The sequence below is a fragment of the Gouania willdenowi genome, chromosome 5 (assembly GCF_900634775.1).
Source record: "Gouania willdenowi chromosome 5, fGouWil2.1, whole genome shotgun sequence".
NCBI classification, from domain to species: Eukaryota; Metazoa; Chordata; class Actinopteri; order Blenniiformes; family Gobiesocidae; genus Gouania; species Gouania willdenowi.
In genome coordinates, this window is record NC_041048.1 from 7,046,192 (window position 1) to 7,062,252 (window position 16,061).

At 37.5% G+C, this 16,061-nt stretch overlaps 1 protein-coding gene across 2 annotated transcripts in view; it reads left to right on the forward strand.

Moving 5' to 3' along the window:
* The window catches only part of LOC114463452 (plexin-A2-like), a 123,996-nt gene that overhangs the window by 41,151 nt on the left and 66,784 nt on the right, over positions 1 to 16,061 (forward strand). For both annotated transcript variants that reach the window (XM_028447005.1, XM_028447006.1), the window contains exon 4: positions 10,171 to 10,305. In XM_028447005.1, the coding sequence (XP_028302806.1) occupies positions 10,171 to 10,305 (135 nt within the window). The remainder of the gene's footprint in view (positions 1 to 10,170; positions 10,306 to 16,061) is intronic.

Sequence of the window (16,061 nt, forward strand, 5' to 3'; positions counted from 1 at the left end):
TATGGACATGATATTAAAAGAAAACTCCTGGCCAAGGTTCATACAATTAGTCTTTAGACTGAATGAGATATTGAGAATTCAAAAACTGAATAAGCAGAAGGTCTCCAAAGGTGTCCCAAGGGTTAATGATTGCCATGTTATCTGTGGAAGCATACTGTTATTAGAGTGAATTCATAGTCATCAAATCAACAGGTTGACATCCTAAAATGATTATTATATCTTCTACCTTTTCTGAATGTGGTGGACCAGGAGAACGCTGGAATTTAATGGTATTAAGTGGTGATAACTGTTGGTGGTTCTAGTGACAGATACCTGATTAAAAATGATGTGAAAGGAAAGAATAGATGTCTTTGGATTATTGGGTTTATCACGTTTTAAGCCAAAGCAACATGTGTTATCCTCCATTATCTAAATAGCAGTCATCTGTTAATGTCTTTTTTTCCACAGCGCTCATGTAAATGAACAATATCTTCTATTTTTAAGGCCAAAACAAAAATTCTTGATGTTCTTCTGAAGAGCAGATAATTTCCATTGCAAATTTTGATTTAGTTTTATTCATAGTCTTTGGTCTTAAATGGAATTTAGTTTTAGTCATCACTACTATTTCAGTTATAGTCTAGTTTTAGTCGACTAAACGACACTAAGATCTTACTCGGCTAAATCTGTTAAAGCTATTAGCGGTAGTCTCTGAAGCTGCATGTGAGCATGTGCCAGGCACGGTTAGCTTAGCATGGTGGCAGTTCGGCAGTAATATACAAAAAAAGAGAGCTAGAAATCAAGCTAATGCTAAAGCTAAACTAAACTAAACTAGAGCTATTGGGCTGCTGTTGCAAACATGTATTACTACTAATTTGAAATTATTGTACAATATTCACTCATCATGACAGTAAAATAGACCATCCTAAGTCAATATACTGCAGTAATTCATCTCTCAACCAGTAGAAAATACTGTGAACACCTGATTATGCATGAAAAAAAATAAAAAATATAACATGAAACCGTTCAAATTTTGAAAAATACCGTGATATACATTTTTGGTCCTGTCACCTAGCCCTACATGGTATTAATGTTTGTAAATACGCACAGACACATTTGTGGTGATCGATGCCGTTTTATGTCCGCAAACACAAGCTGCTTACATCCTTTTGGATCACTATACGTGTTGCTTGTTCCCCTTTCCACGCAACCATCGTAGCTTTGATTAGATACCTCTAAAAAAGAAGTTAGTAGTCAACAAAATGAACACTGGTTTCTTCCGTTGGTGTTTGAAGCTTCTCACATCCAGATGCTTAATGTGCAAATATCAGACTTATTATGATTTGTTGAGAGTTGAAAGAGTAATTTAAGTCAAACGGAAGATAGAGCATTCAGCTATTGCTCCTCGCTTATGGAACCAGCTCCCAGTCTAGTACGCTGGACCGGTACTCACTCCATCTTTAAAGCTAAACTTAAATCAAACTTATTTAGAAAAGTGTATAATTAGGACCAGCTCAATTATTTCATTTATTAAGAGAAATTAAGAATAATTTGCACCAGATGGATACATGCGTTTGTAAGAGAATAAAAAAAGTAGTTTCCATCGTTAAAAGCATCAAGGAGAATCATTGTTAAGAGAAAAATGAAGTATTGCCAAGAGGGCCAGAGCCAGAGGCATAAATCTCCACCAAAGAATGACGTTTGATAACTCAGTGCATTTGGAATATTAAATAGTATTATAGGAGCCAATTTCCAGATAGCACATAAAGGTGTCTGTCGTTCCAATTTTCCTTGAGCGACTTGTGAGTGAAGAGAGCGATAACTATCTCGTTTTGACTTTATCTTTTGTTCCCTCTTAGTTTTTGTTCTTTTTCACTGCTTAGTCACACACATGGAAACACACAAACACGTAAACTGTGGCTGTGCTGTGGTCAGAAAAATGAAGCCCCTGCACATGGGTGCCATGCATTGTTCCGCTGTTCCCATCCCAATGGTACTGTGGATTTTTCCATGGGAACATGACAATGAGAAAGATTGGGTGGATGGCGGTTCCATCCACAGGAAATGAAGAGCAGGAAACCATATTCTGAAAGAGAGGAGAACAGAGTGGAGACTGTGAGGAGACTGTGGTTACGTTGCATAAATAACTATAAAGATCTGGAAATTTGCCCAACAGCTGAAGGTCAAAGCTAACTAAAAACAATTGGATGCTGCCATGGGAAGGCTAAAGCTTAAAAAAAAACACACACACTTACATGAACACACGCTTACGTGTCATGACCTCTCTTCCGACCCAGTTGGTAAATGCGTTTACGCATTCACTAGCAAACGTACGCATATCTGCTGAATGCGATCAATATGTCTCTCTTTGTGAATGCAGTTAACATAATGGTTGAGTGATCAACCGTGACCTGTAAAACACATCTGCAGCTCAGTGATGCTCTTTGTTTTCAGCTCAGTTTTTGTCCCAAGCGTTGGATCTTCAGCTTTCATACAGACACAACAGATTTATGGGCTAATCCAGTGCTTCTCAAACTTTTTAGGCCCAAGTACCCCTTTCTCTTATTTCTGAATCCAAGTACCCTCTTTGTCCAACTTTAATATTTTACTCAGAATTCTATTTAAAAAAAAAACAAAAAACTATTATAGAGCATAAGGACGAAATGAATGAGTGATAACACACATTTGAAAGAATCCTATTGTAAATGAGTGAAATGAAATGGCATTTAATGCCTCCTGAATCTATTTATTTCTATAGTTTTTATTATTTGTGGTTATCGCCCTCCTGGTGTGGAACCAAGACTAACTCTTGTATTTTTAGTTCATGTTCTAATCAAGATCATTTCTATCATCATTTTGTGTGGTTTTTGTGTCATTTTGTGTATTTTGTGTTTGTCTGTTCTTTTTATTATTCAGTATATTTTAGTATTCTCTCTCAGTGTGTGTGTTTTTGGTGTCGTTCGGTTGTTTCTTATGTCGTTTTGTATGTTTTTCTGTTCATTTTCTGTATTTTTATAGTGATCTTGGGTATTTTTCTCTCATTTACTGTTTCTTTGCTGTTGTTTTGTGTGTTGTTTTGTGTTTTCTCTCCTAGTGTGTGTGCTTTTGGTGTCATTTTCTGTATTTTGTTGTTGTTTTGTCTGTTCTTATTATTCAGTATATTTTTCTCTTATTGTGTGTGTTTTTGTCGTCGTTTTGTGAGTTGCTGGTAATATTCAGTGTAATTATCATTTATAACTAGAAATAAACATTATAGAACCCCATATTTTTTTTAATGATTTCATTTACTAATTGTCCTCTCTCTCTGTCTCAAGTACCCCCTGCAGTGCCATCTCGTATCCCTAGGGGTACACGTACCACCATTTGAGAAACATTGCCTTAGAGAACCACTCAACCTTACAGGTGGACAGTTGGTCATTCCTTATGTCACTACATGTTCCATCTAAAAGTACTACATTTATCCAGGAAGCAATTGTTTTTTTTTCCCCCCGTTACTTTTTCTAAGAAAATCAACAATTCAAGAGATTTTTTTGTCACATATTCCCAAAAATAAAACTACAAGTCTGTTGTTGACCAAACACATCAGGCTACCGATGTCTGGCTCGCAGTATAGAAAAAGATGGGCAGTCCTCAGAGACAGATGAAACCTTGTTAATGAAGCAGATTGAGAGTGATTGGTTGAACAGACTGCTCCTTGCCTCCTGGGTCATCACCCATATGTTTAGGTTAACTAGGCACAGACCAGCTTGCCTTTGATTTATACTTTCTTTTCCAAATTCAGATAGCTACGTCTACTTCCACTTAGTACATAATCATTTGATCTTGACATAAAAAAGAAAAAGAAAAAAACCTCCCGAAATCAGCCACACATGTAAATATAAACTTTAGAGACAGGCCTTGGCAGATTTACAGTGGAGGCTATATTTTTTTTTTTTTGCTTTTACTTTGGCAGAATAAGTAGAGCCTGACATTCATGTTACAACCCCATCCGACTGCTGTGTTTTTAAAAGATCGGGTTGCATTTCTGTTTGTGTAAGCCAAAGTAAGCTGGGTCATTTAAGATTAAAAAAAAGGAAGAAAAAAGAAAAAAGCTGTAGCCTGGGAGTTTTTCAACAGCAGGAAGGATATTTCTGTTATTAGCTTTGGGGTTAATTGTGTCCCGAGTTGTAAAATGCTGGGAAAAGGAATAAAATATGGTACATGGTGAAGTCATCTGAACATTAACAAAAAAAAGGAGGAATAATTTCCTCTGTTACATGGCATGGACCACACAGGAAGGTCTGCCAAAGGGGGTTTATTGTGTTATGGGGGGAAATATGCTCTTCTTTGTCTATGCACTTGATGAATCCAGGATGGATCAAGCAAATTTGTAACAACAATTTTACAAATAAACCAAGAATGATTAATTCTAGTCTTTTTTTTTTTAGTCTTCATTTGCATTTAGACAACATGAGCCATAAGACATACATGTATAGGGCTTAGGCCTGGAGGTGAGTGAGGGATGTGGTTTGAACAAGAAGCCAAGTACCGGTAAATTTAAAACAAACTACAAACACAGTATTATATGAACAATAAAGAAATGTTAAAAAAAATGATGGTTTACACCCTGAACACAAGAAATGAAAAAGACAGATTTGTGAATATATTGGAAATCTTCAACCTTGTAAAGAACTCTATATCTTATTAGAAATCCACATTTACACTATTACACACTTTTGGCCCTTTGTAGGCTTTGGTCCTGCTATGAATAAGTTCAATATATTAGTGTACATATACTATAGTTTTTTGTCATGGGCTTGGAGCATAGTAAATATAAAGATTAATGGAATAAATGCACTTTACCAGCATTTATTTCGCGTATAGAATAAGGTGTGACTGTTATGTTGGGTTGGTTCCTTAACTCATTCAATGCCAGCCATTTTCAAAATTTCTACCTCCCTCAGTGCCAGCCGTTTTAGAGCATTTTGAATAATTTTTAAACACCCACAGAATATTTTGTGTGACAATCTGAATTCTGATTAAAGATTAAAGTCTCTAATTTCATCAGAAAAAAGGATTTTGTTTCTAGCTTGTTTCGTTCTTCTATAATCCACAGTTGAATAGAGGCAAGTTTCACACAAATCACCAGTTTGTGACAAAAAGCTGAGAAAAATGTCTTTTTCTGAAAAAATCTACAAGTGACTTTGGAGAAATTTATTTTTGCATTAGGGACACCTCAACATTGGTTTCCTTCAATAAAACTACAAAAAAAAAACTGAGACCGGACTTTTGATGGCAAAATGATGAATTAATTAATAGTATTTTGCTATCTTTGTTAGAGTTGAATGGACTTCTTACTGTATTTTGACGTTCCTCCAAGTCTCTCCCCCTGTTAGTTCCCACACATGCAACTTCCTCCTAATCTCGGACATGCAGTGTCAGCGCTTGCCCCGTTTTTTTTATCGTTTTATCTCACCATTGCGACACTCTCAATAGTCCACTTAGTTCCACACATGCTCTGGTCAAGTATGAGCTGGTGTGAGCTTCAGCATCAACTCTGTGTCGTAAACTCCTTTCCTCTCCCTCTGAGCTCTGCCCATCACGGGTAATCTCTCATCCAAAGGTGGGCTGCTGCCACCTACATGGCACCAGTTGGTCACTACATCATGGTACAAGTTAGATATTCACAGGAGAGCTTCGTCACACTGTCTCCTAGCAACCCCAGCTGAAAAACTCAATGCGTTAAATACCCAACCAAGTTTCATCTGTAATTAATCCAGATTTTATTATAATTTTTTGGGGAAAAAAAATGTTGTTAGGGTGTTGTTATTAAGGGTGATTCTTACAAGCCTTTAAAGCGTGAATGATCCTGGTACCACGATCAGGATCACTGATCCAATATCTGGCAAAGAGAAGATTTAGCGCTTGGCGGAGGTTTGCGCTGTCAGACTGTTCTTGTTTGTGTGATTCGCTTTGCATGAAATTATTAAATATAAGGTAGGATTGAGAAATTGCTGTGCTCCCGCAGTGATGCAACTAATCAGCCTTGTAACAGTGAAATATTTGAAATGTGCTGCCATTGTACATCATAGATCAGAAATAATGGCAAATGAACTAGATTTATAGAGTGTTTTTATTAACACTGAAGTCATCCCAGAGCGCTCATTCACTCATTCACACACAATTGGGACAGAATCAAGGCAGTAGTCTACCATTGGGAGTGACTTAGTGTTCAGTGTCTTGCCAAGGAAATTTACTCAGGCATAGCCCTGGGATCGAATCCCCAATCTCTTGATCAGGAGACGACCCCTTTACCACCAAAGCCTTGGTCGCCCCAAATAATTGGTCTGTTCCCCCATTCTTGCGCTCATTATATCCGACTCTAATCCCACCCAGCTATAAATCTATTCCCTTAACCACTGCTTTGAGAACTTGAGATTCTGCGAAGTACATTCTCCGTTTCGACTTTATGCTTTTTATGATTGCTTGACTGTGGGAAAAGTTACAGTGTGTGGTTGTGGCGCATGAGAATTGTATTTGGTTGAGGAAGTGAGAGAGGGAGGAGGGAGAGACGACAGGGCAAGGGATGGAAGGGGAAAAGCAGCACTTCTGAGAAAAGTCTACCTTTGAAACAACAATTCAGAAGCTCAAAGGGTTCAATGTCGATATAACGACAGCTTGACAGACTAGAGACACACAGCGCTCTTTAATGATTCCAGATCAAAAGACCGTCCCATGTCAATATAGTGCTCCTTACTTTGGTGGTATTGCATGAGAAGGATGATGTCATAGCTTCGTCTATTGTCCCCATTATGAAATAAGCTTGTTTCTTCATGCCTACAATTTTTTTCAGCCTTTATTTCGTTTCACATTCTAGACTTACATTTTACACACAACTATTTCATACAACTCACGTCATATCTACACAAAACAATGGTAATGTGTTTTTTTTCCCCCTCAAGATCACTCTTGACAAGTTTTCTTAAGGGAGATTTTCAACATCTCAGTCATTAGTTTGACATTCAGGGGCGGATTCACTAAGATCTGAAATAAAGGGTGATAAACCAGGTGCGTCCCTAAATCCGTGTGTGGCGCTGTTTCTTCACCTGCTGCGGGGAATTCACTAACATTGCGGCAGATATAACGTGCAGAGATGAGTGCACAGCAGCACAAAATGACCCAATATATTGCTTGTAGGCAGATTGTACAGAAGGGAATCAAAAGCTGTCCGCCTGTGGGCATCTGCACTTCATGTTTGTATTTTAATGAGCCCCAAAAGGTTTCCTACTCAAAGTCACTTGAAAGTCAAATTTTAGTTAAAATTGATCAACACATTGAAAACACTGCATCTATGTGGGTCAGTAACCCACCATGAACTATTGACTGAACCATCAGTACAAAAGCTGATCTGTCCTCCCCCTTGTTATCTCCATTTCAACATGACTCTCTATTCTTGGTGATTAAAAATAAAGCCTCCAATCATACAAGTGTCTATATGGCTTCTGCTAACTTCATTATGCAAGCTTTGTGACAAAACATACGAGTGAAAATGAAATCGTAACAAAGCCAGAAAGGAGAAAAAAAAGATGTGAAGATCAAAAATGGTTTTATCTCTACAAAATCCTACTTTAAGGAATCCATTTTGTAACTGATTTCCAAGGGTATGCTGTAGCACTCAAGACAGTCTTTTGAAGGTCTTGGTCTTGTCTCAAAATCTAGAGTATTTTTACTCGGTCTTGTCTCGGTCTTGTTTCCGTCAAGACCAGCACTGATCTGCTATTCTTCAATTTCATAAATGTGAACAATAAGAAGCACTTGGAACTTTTCCTGATTCATGAAAGTTGTAATTTTACTTCAAACAAGTAGCGTTAGCTCAATGACTGTTCTGCATCCTTGGAAATATTTTTCAGTGTTTTATGTGTCAGAAACCTGCAAAAACTCAAACATCTTATTTCTAGTCAGAAATAACTCTGGACACTTACTTTAGGCTTCATTCACCTGACAAATAAACATCTTACTTTCACATAATCATGTTTCTTTTTTTTGGTATGCATTTAGTTGAACAAAATAGTCAAGTTTTGAGATTTGACACCTTGTTTTTTGTCTGTCAACTGTGTGTAAAATAAAACTAAAATTAAAGAGACAATGCTCATTAACTGTTGTAAACAGCCCTGTCATGGTTTTTGAAAATGGTTTTAATGGTCTTGGTCTTGTCTCGACTTCCGAAAGTCTTGGTTTTCTATTGGTGCGTTCTGATCTTAGATTGTGTGGTCTAGAATACAACACAACTAAAGGGTGAACGCTACCATTAGCCTAGATCAGGGCTTTTCAAAGTGTGAGGCATTCAAGAGAAAATAAACCAGAAGAAATCATGGTAACATTAACTAAAAATGCACACATTTACATTTTTAAATCTTTACAGCGCTGCTGTATATATGGTCTCAGAGGGGAATCATACTCCCACACTTTGAAAACCTCTGGCCTAGATCAATAAATGTACCCTGTTCATGTATCCTATCAAATATGGTTTAATTTGGAGATCTACAAATGAAGTGTAGAGAATTCAACTTCAGTCAAGATCTTGTCTTGGACTCATCATCAAAGGTGTCAAAAGTAAAAAAAAAAAAAAAAAAGCACATTCTGAGGTATTAGGAACAACCTGAGCTGGAATCTCTGACTTTATAATTCATGTTTCTGCAATGACAGGTTTATGGGTATGTGATGAGTCTGTGCTCGTGTCTACACAACCTGATTAGAGCTAAACTAAACCAAGCTGAGTCGGCACTTGTGGAAAAATGCCAATGGAATATTTGGAATATATTATTTTAAATTGACATGTAAAAGTTAGAACTAAACTGCACATTTGGCAAGATCCCTCACTTTATACATGAATAACTGTGTAATAAAATTAGATATGAAGGCAGGGAAACTATACTACTATAGAAGCTGTGTACTATTAATTATTTAGATTATAGGAATTTTATTTATTTAATACTATCCCTGGGAAACATATGATGACATCAGGGTGTATATATACCAGACATGGGCAGCTGGTGGCCCGAAAGTAAACACGCAAGAATTATTCCCAGCAAACATTTACAAATACAGAATAATACACAAAAGGAATGAGAAAAATGCACGCACAACAACTGCAGAAATACGCAAAAGAAAAACAAGAAACAAGAAGACTTCAGAAATTCTCAAAAATAAAAGATTTGGAACATTAACAATAATGACCTCCTAATAAACACAAAATGACTCCAAAACACACACATGAAGACAACAAAACTACACAAGAGAAAAACAAAAAAAACAAACAATATGAAAATCACAGAAACCCTTTGATATTTCCTGTATTAATGTTCAGATTGGTCACTTTATTTGTGCACCCCATTATTATTAAAGGTCCCCATCTCTGGTATATATAGGGGTGTCCCAATCCAATATTGATATCAAATATCAGTCTGATATCAGCCAGAAAACGAATATCGGATTTTATCAGATATAATATATTTTTTTTTTTGTATGTATTTTTTCAGTAACTTATTTTTGTAATTTTTTTATTCATTTTATTCAATCATAGAATATTATTATTCTAAAATGTTAATATGTAATCCATTGGTTTATAATAAATGTATTATTATTTTTTTTAATAATCAAGCCTTTTCTAACATTCCACACTACAAAATAAGTAATAAAAGTATGTATGAATGATTCGTGCTGATATCATATTGGATCAGTATCGGTCAATACTCAAGGCTGCAATATCGGTATCATATTGGAAGTGAAAAAGTTGTTTTTACGTCTTCCTGCTCCTTTTCAACTGGTAATTGTATTGAAATTTTCTTTCTTTTTTATTTGAATAACACAATTTGCCTTTTGTTTTATTGCTTGTGAAACAGGTATTAGATTATCAGTCATTCCTTAGTTAATCCAAGAAATATTGAATATTTCTCAGTCAAGAACTATAAACAAACAGTTTAAAGTGTGTATATTAGTCTTTAGTGAATTGTAATGTGATTTCCTGCTTGGTTTTATATCTGTCATTAGAATCTGTTTGCTGTTAGATAAAAAGAAACATACACAAACACAAAGAATACAGAAAAAAAAAATCAAGCTTTATAGTAGAAGACAGATACAGCAAACATTATCCCTGGCTGAATTCTTGTAGTTCTTTGTCTCCTGATCTGTGTGTTGTTTTTTTCATCTTTGCAGATCAGGTTGGACAGCTCTCGGGATGGAGGGGTTCTCTACGAGACAGTGAGTGTGATGAAGGATAGCGGCTCCATCCTACGGGACATGGTTTTCTCCCTGGACAGGAACTCTCTCTACGTTATGTCTGACAGTCAGGTGAGGAAACACTGTGGGGGCAACAAACACTGCATGGTTTGTAGCGTTGGGAAAGTATATTTTTCTACATGAATTATAACAAATTATAAACTAATGAACTTAATAGTTCCTGTATATAATTCACAAATATTTATAAAGAAGATTTTTTTTAACTGGTCAACCAAGATTATTTCAAGAAAATATCAAATACTCTCATTGCATCCACTTGCAGGCGCGTCTCACCCGCAGGGGATGCAACACCCACACCTTCATAGAAACTAAATTCACCCCCCTCACGTTTCACAGAGGGATTCATTGTTGAAAACATAATGGTCCAGTTACAGTAGATTGATTGAACGGTGATCAAGCCAATCACAGCCAGCCATTTGACGCCGCCGTCATTCCGTGAAAGTAAACAAAGAGTTCACAGCGATGAGCATAGACGGATCATCATGACCCTAGGCCCTGGGCACAAACCTGCCACGGGCCCCTGCTTTGGGACCATTTTTGTAACAAAACAATATTTGTGTGCGCTTATACAATCTGTGTGTCTGTACCTTGATCCGTGTGCGTGTGTTTCAATCCGTGTGTGTAGAATTGCAATGTGCATAGCCCGCGGCGCGCCTCTTAATTACATATCAGATTCGGAAGCATCATGATTTCAGCTTTAGTATGAAGGTAGATGCAAAATGAGAGCGCTTGGAGAATGTAATGTGAGCTTGTGTATAAAAAATCCACACCTATGTGAAATAAATTTCATGTCACAAATGATGGGAAAAAATGTGAACTTGTACATTTAAGATTTAAACCCAAAGAAAATATCCACACATGCGTGATTTGAATGTGAAGTCAGAGAAAAAATAGTCACAAAGGGGAGACTTGCATGTTTTTTTTTTATTACTCATGCAAATTATTGTTTACAACCACAACTCTGTTGTTACAAGGGCGGGAGGGGAGGAGCAGAGGGCGTTTTTTCAGGTACGTCATCGAGTAATCACAAACAAATGATCGAATATTATAATTTAACATTCATATGAGTTTTATTATCATACTGCATTTTCAAAACCACAACAATTCTAATACATATACATATATATACATATATATATATATATATATATATAAAAATATAAAACTGGACGGCAAGGGCCCCCATTTCCGTCTATGGCGATGAGTAAAGCGCATGACCAAAAATGAGTAACAGTTGGCAAAAAATGGTCAAGCCCAAAAGTGGCAAGAAAAAGTGACAAAAAAAGAAATGGGCCAAAAGCAGTCACAGGTGGCAAAAAAATTAAACAGGTGGCATGTATTGGCAAAAGGTACCCTAAATGAGCAAAACTAGTAGTGGAAAAAGGCAAAAATGTGGAACAAAAAAAGCAAAATGTAGGGAAAAAGAAAACAATTCTGATTTATTGGGCAAAAGGTAGCTTATTTGGATGGAAAGTGGCAAAATATGATTAAAGAAAAGACAAAAATAGGATAAAGGTGGGAAAAAGGGATATTTATTGGCAAAAGGAAGCTAAAATCTAGAAAAGAAAAAAAAGAACGTCATTTTTTTAGAAAAGGGGCAAAAATAGGACAAAGGAAGTTGCAAAATGTCCAAAGAAAAAGAAAAAGTTTCCTCTTTTGAGGTTTTTTTGTTGGAATAATAATTCAAATTAAGACATAAAGAGCTATGTGTTGAGTATCACTGACTTAATAACAGCGTTATTATGGTTTTAGTGAATTAATTTAATATACTAAATTGGGAGTTGAAGTCCACTTGTACAGTACTCATACTCAACTTGCTTCAAACTCCAACTTACTACCGTTCACCCTAATACCAAATAATTTTTTAGAGCCTTTCACTTATGGAACAAATTGTCTCAGTACCTGAAAGACATATTGTTAACCAATGTATATATCATGTACTTTTTTTTTTTTCATGTACTTTTTAATTTATTTCTTGGTGCAATGATTTACCTTTTAATGTGGTTTCTGTAAATTTTTGAACTGTCTTCATTCTTTTTTTTTCTTCTGTTCTTACATGTATTACAATCTAGATTTTTCATGGATCCTAGGAAGATTAGCAACAACGATGGAAGCTAATGGATTTGCGCTATTACCCTCAGAATCCTGGCATTTCACCACATTAAACTAAAACACCCAGCGCAGTTGCGTCTTTAAACCCACGGGCAAAGTTTACACAAAAATGCAACATTTCTCGCACCTGGATCCTGACGGAGATGCCAGATTTGGTGTTCTTCACCTATATAATTAACGCCCATTTACTGCGTGTTTTATACGGGTTTTTGCCTGCAAGGTTCTACAGAAATCTGGGACACAAACGTCAGAATGAAAGCGCTCAGATTGTCGTTCATCAGGCAGAAATACTGAATGTTCAGTTCACGTTCACCCCAAAATATGAACGTGTTCAGGCACAACACTGGGGGTTTGTGTTGCACAGTAGTCAGGTTCAAATCCATGTGCTTTTAGCCTCTGAAAGCTCCGTCAGTGGATTGAATCACCTCAGGCCTCATGTACTCATGGTGTGCGTGCACAGAAACCTTGTGTACACACTTTTCCACACCAAAGTTCAGATGTAACATGATTATAATAAGTGTGAAAATGAACTTTACCTCACGTCTACTCCAGGGCGCGCTTACTGACGTTATTACAGTAATTGAAGCTTTTGGCAACACTTAGTGGTGACTGACACTCAGCTGTTACTGGGCTTCCTGTAATAACTTTTTGACTAATTTTAATGATACTTAAACATATCTCTCTTTACTGACATGTTTAAATTCAAAATTAGAAGAGTTATTTCTACCCTTACAAATCCATGCTTTAGTAAATGGACTTTACTTGTATAGCTCTGCATACTATGTGTGTTTATACATGTTATTTCAAGCGTCCTTGCTGAGTATTATTTAAAGGGAAAAAAAAAGCCCAAACCAATAGTGTCTTATAGTGCTGATAGTTTCAAAGTGCCATGTTAAAAATCTAAAAAATAAATAAATCATACTGTAAATATCTAAGCTGTCTCTTTGGAATTGCACTAAATAAGTACAGTAGAATATATTCTCTTAACATAATCTAATGTTACCATTTGCTCACAAACACAGAATAAACATCTCCAGAGGGGATTGTTAAATATGTACGTTATAAGACAAGGGATGGGCGGCTGTTCTAATTACTTATCCATGCGAATCAACTTACAGGGCTAACATCTTTTGTGCCACACACGCACGCACGCACGCACGCCACACACACACACACACACACACACACACACACACACACACACACACACACACACACACACACACACACACACACACACACACACACACACACACACACACACACACACACACACACACACACACACACACACACACACACACACACACACACACACACACACACACACACACACACTCCAGTATATCCTCTGTGCCGTCTTTGGTTCAAACCTCACTTGGCCCGAGATCACAGAGCCAAGCAGTTGTTGTTGTGCGATATTCACTGCACTCATCTGAGAAAAGAGTCAACAGTTGTAATCACTTTCAACTCCAATCAAGTGATTATTTTGGCTCGGCAGCATGCCACTGTGAAATGGGATTAGGTTTCAGAGTGGCCAAAAAAAAAAAAAAAAAAAACAACCACCCCAACAAACCCTGTCACGCTCTCAGTCGTCATCTGTCTGCTGGAATGTATGACTAGAGAAGCAGAATCACAATCACTTTGAGATGGAATTATTTTTGTTAAGGTTTGCAAATTTGTCTAGAAATATTTGAAGACATTGATTTGAAAGCATTGAGGATAATTGCATTCTTTTAAAACAAATTAAAGCTGCAGTATGTAGAAATATGACACTTATATAAAGGGCTAAGCAGTATGACCAAAATTGTATATCTCGGTTTAACTTTTTTTCTTTTTTTTTTGCATAATCAGATGTTCACAGCATTTTCTACTGGCTAAGAGATGAATGCTGCAGTGGATTGACTTAGGATGGTCTGTTTTACTGTCATGATGAGTCAGTACTGTAGATTAATTTAACACTAGTAGTAATACAAGTTTGCAACAGCAGCCCAATGGCTAGCTTAGCTTTAGCTTGATTTAAATGCTGCATACTCAGTGGTGTGGTGGTTTCTTATGGTGAATAAGGTAGTGTTTTATTTGCAGCTCCACCAGGACTTATTTCCACATTATAGGAATTAAAAATTGCAATCCTTTGCTCTCTTTTTTTGTGTATTACTGCCAAACTGTTGTCATGCTAAGCTAATCGTGCCTCCGTGTCCGTGAGTGTTGTTCTCCTGTAGCAGTTTACCTTCCTATTTAGAAGTGCAACATTAAAAAGGTTGAAGGTTCCGAAAGTTGTGTAATCAAATACACCGTTACGACGGTATATTAAAGATTCATATCATAACAAAACAATATACCAGTATTCGGTAAAAACCAGCACTAATCACTAATCATTGCTGCAATCTTAGTGAATTGCGGTGAGGTGAGGAAACTATCACTAAAGGATTTAGGGAAGCAACTGGTTCACCACCCTTATTTTCAGATATTAGTGAATCCACCCCTCACAGCACGGACTGTCCGCTCTCCTCAGAGCTTACATAGTTGGGAGCACCGCTACATAGTAGTTCCATTAAAATCCTACATGTCCCATGATTCTTAGCGCTTCACTGTAGTCCTTCTTCTCCTGGGACGTGTTTTGTGGTGTTGCTATTGTCGTAGCTTGTCTTCCAGTCTCTCCTCTAAGCTCGTGTTCATCTCTCCTGCTCCGTTTCACCAGCCAGGTGAAATACAGGTCGGTGTTAGATTTAATGCGGGTCGATACAATGCCGAGCAGTGCTTTGTGTGATGCGTAGAAGTCCGCGTGGGAATAAAATCTGAGCCTTGCATTTAACTGGCCCCGCGGACTCCGCTTCGCTGGTGTCTGCTCAAGTATGTTTGAGCCTTTAGTGGGGTGGACCCTGCACAGTCATGGAAGTCTGCGCGGACTCAAAGCGGACCTCCGTGGAGTTTGTTCCACCTGAGTATGTTTGGGCCTTTATTCTGTTGATTCTCCATGTTGTTCTTCCTTTTTCCACTTGCTTTGCTGTGTATCCGTGATGGGGACCTCTCCTGCTGGAAAGTCCGCCATTGTACCTTTACTACAGAGGAAGTGAACGTGCATCAACTCTTGTCGGGCAGCCAATAGTATCACGACAAAAATGCTCATGGACCACTCTAAAAAGATCTCTGATTGGCTGAAAAGTTGCATCATGCTCCTGGATTACTAAAGCTCAAATACAGAGTCCACTGTCCTCTCAGAACACTTTGAATTACAATATTCTCTAATGTGATTATGGAGTTTTGACCATAAAAACCTTACATACTGCAGCTTTAAGGCAGCACTTCTGACTGTGTGATCGACTGGTAGAGACAGGGCTTCACTTATTGATGAGCTCTGGTCGTTCAAGGAGAGATACGTACTTGATTCAAGGCGATAGCCTGGCTGCTACTGCCTCTAATTCTTGCCGTCAGTGACGTGTTGTAACAAACAAACACATCGTGGCTCGGCTGGGCATTTTCTGCTAATGTTAGAACAGCTTTAACTTTGTAGCCTGGAGGAGCATGAAAAAGCAGCAAAGCTTCTGCTTCACCGTCTCATTCCCCTACGTTTGCTCAGCATTCCCCTTCAGACTTCCCCACAGCTCAGATGAGGAATCCCCCACGGAGAAGGCTTCACTCACAGTTATCCCACACTTCCAGTAGATCCAGGAGATGAGGGATTTCCACATTCA